Source organism: Sinocyclocheilus anshuiensis, unplaced genomic scaffold, assembly GCF_001515605.1.
Source record: "Sinocyclocheilus anshuiensis isolate Anshui unplaced genomic scaffold, SAMN03320099.WGS_v1.1 scaffold78, whole genome shotgun sequence".
NCBI lineage: Eukaryota > Metazoa > Chordata > Actinopteri > Cypriniformes > Cyprinidae > Sinocyclocheilus > Sinocyclocheilus anshuiensis.
Genome location: NW_015544250.1, coordinates 1981038 through 1990130, shown reverse-complemented (window position 1 = coordinate 1990130; position 9093 = coordinate 1981038). Strand labels below are relative to the sequence as shown.

Sequence of the window (9093 nt, the reverse complement as noted above, 5' to 3'; positions counted from 1 at the left end):
TTTAGTCTTAGCAACTTTACAGATCTTCTTTATGCACCAAGAGCTTGTAACACTCCAAAGAGAAAGGAAAACTTGAAATCGCATCATATGACCCCTTTAATGGATTAACAGCTCTGGTATAAGCTAAATTATTACTTTTTCAAGGTATATGCATTTACATAGAGAGAGCGAGAGACTTTTTCCAAGCAGTTAAAAAAACTCAGCAAGGACACATTAAATTGATCAAAAGTGAGACATTTAAAATGTTACAAAAGATTTCAAATAAATGCAGAATCCTGAAAAAAAAAATGTATCCACAAAAATATTAAGCAGCACTGCTTTCAACAGTTATTTTGAGTTGTAACAATATTACTATATATAATAAATTTTAATGGAATCTCCTATGCTCATAAAGGCTGTATTTATTTGATCAAAAATACAGAAATATTATTGGAATTTCTAATATTGGATTCCTATTTTAATATACCTTAAAATATAATTTATTTCTGTGACACAGCGCTGACTTTCCATCAGCCATTACTCCAGTGTTCAGTGTCACATGATTCTTCAGAAATCATTCTAATATGCTGAGCTATTATCAGAGTTGAAACTGTTGTGCTGCTTAATAATTTTTAGAACCTGTGATACTTTTTTTGATTCTTTGATGAATAAAAAGTTAAAAAGAACAGCATTTATTCAAAACAAAATTATTTTCTAACAATATAAGTCTTTACTACTTGCTGAATAAAAGTATTCATTTCTTTAAACAAAAAGAAAGAAAAAAATGTACTGACCCCAAATTTTTCAATAGTAGTTTATATTGTAACAAAAATAATTCTATTTTGAATAGAAACTGTATCCCAGAGGGGTCATAGGGGTCATAGGATGCCCATTTTCCACAAGTTGATATTATTCTTTAGGGTCTTAATGAAAAGTAGTTTGGTTAGTTTGGTTAAAATTTCTAGGTAGTGTAAAAAACACCCTTTTTACCCAGTCAAAAACAGCTCTTTTCAGAGCATGCAGGTTTGTAGCATTTTCCTTTAAATGTTAATGAGCTCTGCTGACCCTGCCCCTCTCTTCCGTAATGTAATCCACTGCGTCTTCAGCGGCTCAGATGTCGGGAGTAAATGACGACTGGTGTTCATTATTACATCCAACAACAGAACACCTCAATTGCTTAGGAGTCATTCTTGTCTACATCTTCTCCGGCGGTGAAACAATGGCGGACTGATGACAGCTCACTCAGGGCGGGTCTAAGGTAAGACGCCAGTCCAGTCTGTGACTGCGAGTTCAGCGGCTCAGATGTCGGGAGTAAATGACGACTGCTGTTCATTATTACATCCAACAACAGAAGACCTCAATCACTTAGGAGTCATTCTTGTCTACATCTGCTCTGGCGGTGAAACAATGGCGGACTGATGACAGCTCACTCAGGGCGGGTCTAAGGTAAGACGCCAGTCCAGTCTGTGCTGAAACACTACTGTCAATCAAACTATTGTGGGAGGGGCCTGTCTGTGTGATGTCACACAGACAGGCATCTGAGATCTGCTCGATTTGAGAAAGGGGAAAACATTTAACCAGATTAAAAAGAAAAGGTGGTTAGGGTGGTTGTGTACACACACTGCCAACACACATTTCAGTTCAAACAACTTGTAAAAGTGCATGTAGCATCCTATGACCCCTTTAAAAGCAGCAGGGAAAAGTCAGTACATTCAGTCAGTAACTGAAGATTAACTTGGTTAACTGAATCCATACCCCTCCAAGTACAACTCATAATATTAATAAATATATGTAATATTAATCATTTAACTAATAATTTTAATATCAATGTGCATATACAAATGTAGATCATTTACCAGTTGTCTGTTGTGCAATTCAGCACCCTCTTCTCTTTCAGGACCCTTTTGCAGTTGTCGACAGAAAGGCTGTTCAGGGTTTCCTTGACTGTCTGCACAACACATGGACACTGTACAAGTACAAATTTCAAGGAAATGTGCAGTTGTTGTGACGGCATCAGGTGAGGGATATCTGCTCCTTTTGTTATCTAAAATGACTGATGTTCTCTCTCCATCCACAATAAGCAATAGCTATATACTGTGTAATAATAAACAACAAGAGGGTGTAATCTAAAAGCAGAATGAACAGAATGTCATGTGAGTTTAGAGTCTGGAAATATACAGAAAAACTGATTTACAAATAGATGCAAATGACAGCTATATCAGGCTCCACTGAGATAACTATCACCTCCACCCCTTCCACTTTGTTTTTTTCCAAGTGTAGCTCAGTGATTAAAGATATGGATATATATCTGAAAGAAAGGTAGGTTTGAACTCCAAATAATAAGCAATATCACTCTCAGTTGTTTATCTTACTGTGATCTCATCAAATTACACGGACTGATCCACTACAGAAAAAAAGTTATTTATTATTTTCAAGCCATTATAATGTTGTTTGTAAATTAAGCACGACTAATATCAAACCAATAAAGTTTCATATTGAAGAACAAAATGATTTTTAATTTTCTCTGGCATTTAGAGACTCCCATTTCATAATTCAGATGAGAATTTTTTTAATGTATGAAAAAAAAAATCTCTCTCTGCCCTCAAACAGAAATGGTTACAAAAAAACAAACAAATATAAAAAAAAAAAATGAAATTTAAAATGTAAAATAATGATACTGACATCCAGTTAACATGTCTTAAAGTGAGGAAGTCAATATTTAACCCCAAAATGTAAAGAAATTGAGAAATTTTGCTTAACTAAAATAGAGTATATATTTAGGACTATTAAGTATATGTAACATTTTCATCATGACTAAACATTCCTTATCTCAAAATGTCACTATTGTGATGCAAAAAATTAAATTTAATTGCAAAGAATAAATGTAAAGTATACAAATTAATCAACTGTTGTACTGCTTTTAATTAAATTTTGTATTAAATACATAAATCTTTGTATTACATTAGTTTTTAATAAAATACAAAATATTGTATTCCTAGTCCTAAAATGGGCTGTTTTTCGGTGAAATAACAAATGGCATTTAATTTCAGTTCACACAGGCACAAGTGATCATTATAATTGCCAACAGTGTGATCAATCAAACAGAACACAAAACCCAACTCAAACTGGATGAATATTTTTCTGCTGAGTATTGGGATTATGGCAGATTCTTACATCGACAGACATTAGATGGCATGAAACGCTGTGCTCACACACAAAGTGCCTCATTTCAAAGTAAGTGCATGCTACATATTCAGGCCTCTAGCTGTTATACAGAAGTACAATCCTATCTATTCTAGCCCTACATATGGGACATTTCTTAGGTTCGGGCAGGGCCCTATAGCACTCCTCACAGGCACACACGTGACCACACTCTAGAAACACGCATGAGCGCTCACGACTCAGGCATATTGTGCATGTAGTAGGAGACAAATCATCCCCTGCCAGGTGGAGCTCCTGCAAACGTCTGCTCTGCCACTTCCTGTACTCGTCCAGCAGGCTGCGCTCTTTCCTCCGCTCCTTGCGCAGCACGTACTGCCTCCACAGCAGGTAGAATAGTGTGGCGCAGGCAGTCAAGCCATACTCATGTATATACATATAAATGTACAAAATACATATATTTATCTTTTTCATTAGTGTTAGTGTCATGACGCACATTTCATAAATTCTCATTGAATTATTTTGAATTTATTTGTAAATTTTTTTTCCCACTTCATTATTATTAGGGCAATACAACAATATAATTACCCTTTATAAAATAACATTTCTGTAATAAACAGATTTGAATACATAATTCATCTAATCTAATATATTTATAAATATAATTACTATAATATTCTAAATATAGAAATATACTCTTTTAGTACATATAATTATATATTATAATTATTTATTTTATATATATATAATTTTTTAAAAATAGTATATATATATATACACATATACATTTTAAATTATATCACAGCAAAAAATTTAACAGCTTATTAAAAATTAAATATTTTTACACGTTAATATTTAAAAAATATTTAAAGTTTAATCTAATATTTAAATATTAAGCATAATTAATATTTATAAATATTATATATCATCCATTCAACATAAATATTTACATAAAGCGTAATATAAAAAGTACAATTATTAAAACTAAATATTACTTTATATTAAAACAATAATGAATATGAAATAATTAAAATATTTAATACATTTAAGTACCAGTTTAAATAGTGTAAAACAATTTAAAAATGTAAATAAAGTATAATTATGAAAAGCTACATATAATAAATTTGTATCAATACATAAATTACATTATAATTATTAGAAACTACACACACACACACACACACATTTTCTAATAATTACACTTTAAATAAACGTAAAACTTTAACTGCAATATTATTTAAAATGATCTTAAAAACTTTTGATCTACATGACTGAAATTTTTTAGACACATACAAATTGTGCTGATGACGTTGGTCAGAGACTGCTGGGAGGGGTGAAAGTTCTCATAGGTGGTCTCCAGATCCAATTCAGCTGCATCGATTGGACGGACCACTCGTACTGTTGTGAGAACAGTGCCATCATGTGGGGCGAGGTCAAAGGGCACGGTGTTGGTGCGTTGGTGGATGACCTTTTCACAATCATTCCTAAAAGACATATGTATTAGCAGATGAAATTAAATAAGGTACATACAATTACTGATAGTGAAAAATATATTTTCATTATAAATTACTGATGCTGCATAGGGTTATATAAAATGATTAAAACAATAAATATTTAAATAAATTAGAAAGTCTAATAAAAATATTAAAGTGTAAAAAGTATATGAAATTTTTTAGACACATACAAATTGTGCCGATATATACATTTCTTTAGAGAGCTAATATTTAAAAAACAAACGGTAAAGAACTGATATTGTAATGGACAATACACGGTATACACATATACTGTATAAGTTCTATAACTGCATTAACTGACAGTTATGTATTACAAACAAGTACCATAGATGAGTTGTACGATTCCACACCATCTTCTTCTCTTTTAGGGTTAACCTCTCGATGACCCCTTTACAGTTGTCTACAAACTGACTGTTCAAGGTCTCCTTCACCGAGCGCACAACACCTAAAAAAAATCATTATTTGAATCATTATTGTATCAATAGCAGCAAAGTGCAATACTAGATTTATTTTAGAAGTCATACCTTCAATAACTGCATAAGGAACACATTTTCCTGGTGCCTCATCCAGGATAGTTTTGAGATCTGGATTTAATGGCATCTTCTTGGCCTCCTGTTAAACAACATGCTTAAGTATGATCTAAGTCGTGTAGTAATAATGTCATTAAAAGAAATGCACCTTCTGTTACCCTTAATCTCGCTACATGGCTCGACTTCCTCTTGTATATGCTGTACAAGACAGCAGTCAGAGCCGAGCTAGTGGCTAGCAACACAATCTGTGCTGTCGAGGGTTTGCCACTGGTCTCCATCCTTCAATCTACAGTCCAGCTGAGTATGAAAACAAAAATACAATTAATAACATCTCTAGTCTATATAGACATAGGACAACAAGAGAAACTCTTTCTCCAAGTTTGATGTCAACAACATACCCATTCCTAGCTTATGAACATGGCATTTTTCAAAAGGTTAAGTCTTTGTATTTACTTATATTATAATGTTTTATTGTATCAGAAACTTAAACGATCAATATAATGTCTTTCTTTATGGTCATCTTTTCACAGAGTAAGTAACTAACATAAAAACAAAACAGCTGCAAATTAGCTTGAATGGCTAGCAATGTCTAACGAAAACAACCAGCTTAAATATGCACTCTCAAAACACAGATTATTTTATTTTAATATTTTAGAAATTCGGTATTCGCCAGAACAAACGTGCACCTAAGAAAAGGTTATTTGACTTACCTTCACTAAAGCTGTGCTGGTGTACAACTGTCAACTCAAGCCCCTTCATAATAAAAGTCCTTGACTGCGAACGCTCTTCTTCGACGTTTTATGGCGGTTGGCAATCCAGCTTTAGGTGCATATACTGCCACCTGCTGGGATGGAGCGTGGAGCATTGCCGTTAATGGAAGACTAAAAAACAAAACGGTGTCCAGTTTAAATCCTGTTCATTAACTGTGTCTTTGAGATATTTCAATAGTATTATTAAACACTTTTACAGTTGCATCTTTGTTTAACAACTTCTGGAGTGAAAACTGATTAATCCCTATATCTCTAAGTGCTTCTGTGAGCTGTAATCTTTCATGATCACATACTTTGCACTTTATTAAAACATGTTCAACTGTTTCAGGAAAATCACATCTAACACAACGTCCAGATTGACGTTTTCCAAACACATAGGCCACTGATTAAGTGCAGAATGCCCAATTCTAAGATATTATGCTTACAGCGAACACTCTGCTCTGATCATGAAGCAAAAAGTACAAAGATCTGTAAATAATTAAAGCAGGGGTCTTCAAACTCAGTCCTGGAGGGCCTGTGTCCTGCAGAGTTTAGCTCCAACTTGCTTCAATACACCTGCCTGGAAGTTAGTATGCCTAGTAAGGGCTTAATTAACTGTTTCAGGTGTGTTCAATTAGGGTTGGAGAGCTAAACTCTGCAGGACTTTAGAGCTTGGAGACCCCAGAGTGATCATGATAGATTAGACCAAGGGTTTTCAAACCTGTCCTGGAGGACCCCCAGCCCTGCACATTTTGCACGTCTCCCTCATCTAACACACCCGATTCAACTCGTTAGCTTGTTAGTAGAGACTGCAAGAACTAAATTGGGTGTCTTATGAGGGAGACATACAAAATATGCAGGGCTGGGGGTCCTCCACAGGTTTGAAAACCACTGGATTAGACCATGAAATAGCATAAAATAATTTGAAGAAAAAAAAACACACTTGCACGCAGTGCCTTTTTTAAATAGCTAAAGATCTCCACTATATTATGCAGATGAAAAATTAGGAAAAATACAGAACTTGAATGTCCTGCTTTTCCAGCTGTATTTACCTACTGTTTATGCCAGAGATAAAAGTAAATACATATTTTTATAAATCCCATAGAAAATACAAATAGAAAATAGCTTACCAAATCCACCATGAATCATTTTTTAATGTTGTATATATATATATATATATTAATTTTCAGGTTTTAAAATGGAGATTTCTTATAAATTATAATAATAATAATGAAAAAAAACATTTTGTTATGAAGGCAAACAACTGGTCTAAACGGTCTAAATCTGCCTGTTCGATTCAAGAATTGTTCGATTTTCGATTATTTTTAAAAATTTTTTAAACTATCACTGCTTGTTTAAAAGACAGCAGTCGGCTTGATTAGTAAAATAATCATAATAATTTAAAAACATCATTATTTTAAAATTAGTGCCAGTTATGGTGTTTATCGGTCGTGAACTACTCTGTGATTTTGAACGATTCTCTTGAATGAATGATTCAAAGATTCGCTCATTGCACAATTAGTGGTCACCACCTACTGGTATAATGTAGCCTACTGGACAGCTATCGAAGTGAAGGAGTTTTTGGTGCACAGAATCAAACGATTCGAGTCACTGAATCAAACGATTAAAGTTGTTGGCAAGAAACAAAATTTTCGAGTCACTGGGATAGCCTATATCAAAATCCAAGCTATGTCTTGTCCTTCCGTGGAGTCAATTCCTTGATTGAATTCCTTGAGTCGACAACCGATTCCCAACGTTTTGGAATCGAAGAATCGATTCTCTTTGTCTCCCAGTCCCGACCTGTTTACAGGTGAAGGCGTAAAAAACAAGAAGATGGACTAAACTAAAACTTCCACAATGTAGGCTACCGCAAACGCTAAAGATGAAGGTAAATTAAAATGAACATCTCAATAGTACAATAGCTCAAAATCTTTTGTAAGCTAAATTGTGTCAGTGCCATTTCAGACTTGATAACACATTATTAAACCCATACACAGAATGTTACGACCAAATAATTTATGGGAGGAGGGAAATGTCATGGCTCATTAGGAATATTTTTCTAAAGAATAACATGGACATTTTACAGTTTATTGTTTAGGTTTTTATGTTCAGTCATTATTAGTGTTGGTCTTTGGCCGTCGTTGTGTTGAAATATTGAAATGTGTTTGGTTTGCCTGTGATGACGCTGCAATCCTAACTGTATAGTGTAGGTGGCAGTGATGAGTCATGCTGAGAGAAAGCCAGTAAAAGAACCATAGAATTAAAAGCTAATCTTCAAGTTCTCCTTATCATCAATGGGCCATTGAGTTATTGCAAACATGTATTTCATATTATGAAAGAAACAGCATGACTGCATCATTAATAAATTGTAAGTCGTTTGCCAGTTGCGAACAATAGCGCAACAGCATGAACTTCTGTGTGAATTTGCATGATAAATACTGACAGCCACAAAGATTCAGTACATAGCTATTCACCAGAATTATATACTGGATGATGCATTCATAAAGAGCTCTCACTCTCATCTTCAGCAACACAAATGCACAATTCACTTTTGAGCACAATAATTCATGAGATAAAAAACTAGCAGTTTTTGTTGATGAAAAGCCTATTTGAGTATTAATAAACTTTAAACCAATAAAGATTATACACAGGGTTTAAAACAAGCTTGATACATATCATTCAACTTAGTTATAAGACAGATGATTTAAAACTGACAGTGAAAAGCTGCTTGATGATTGATGAACTGTGCACTGTGGAAATGGGAAACAAATGAGAAACTTTTTTTTTTTTTTGCTCCAGAATAGTTTACAATGAAAAAATCTAGCATGCTGATGGGATGATTTTTGTGCAGCTAGAAGATAACCACCAGAATATGATAATGGAAAAACGTAACATATGTAACTTTTTACTCAAGCTGCAGTGATTTGGTTGGTTAAGCGTAGTCAGGTATGAGATATGCAAAATACAGGTGTGTTTGTGATGTATATAGGCTACTTAACAGCTGCCAATTGGACATTAGACACATAAATATAAATGTTAAAATACCTTTTATAGGTTTAGTATTGATGAATTGAATTATAGAATTTATAGTTTAATTGAAGTATACATTATGTTCTTTAGGAGGTGAAGCTGTCCCCCCCCCCCCCCCCCCCCCTACTTTCA

The 9093-nt window shown here is 33.8% G+C and overlaps 1 protein-coding gene across 1 annotated transcript in view; it reads right to left on the bottom strand.

The window, feature by feature from the left end:
• LOC107697830 (mitochondrial ubiquitin ligase activator of NFKB 1-like) overlaps window positions 1-6568 on the bottom strand; it is a 17215-nt gene extending 10647 nt beyond the window's left edge. The window contains exons 1-8 of the mRNA XM_016498682.1: window positions 6378-6568; window positions 5893-6063; window positions 5341-5479; window positions 5177-5264; window positions 4977-5097; window positions 4406-4622; window positions 3343-3561; window positions 1836-1927 (exon numbers count right to left, since the gene is read on the bottom strand). Coding sequence (XP_016354168.1) covers window positions 1836-1927; window positions 3343-3561; window positions 4406-4622; window positions 4977-5097; window positions 5177-5264; window positions 5341-5460 — 857 coding nt within the window. The 5' untranslated portion in view covers window positions 5461-5479; window positions 5893-6063; window positions 6378-6568. The remainder of the gene's footprint in view (window positions 1-1835; window positions 1928-3342; window positions 3562-4405; window positions 4623-4976; window positions 5098-5176; window positions 5265-5340; window positions 5480-5892; window positions 6064-6377) is intronic.
• Between the last annotated feature and the right edge of the window lie 2525 nt (window positions 6569-9093).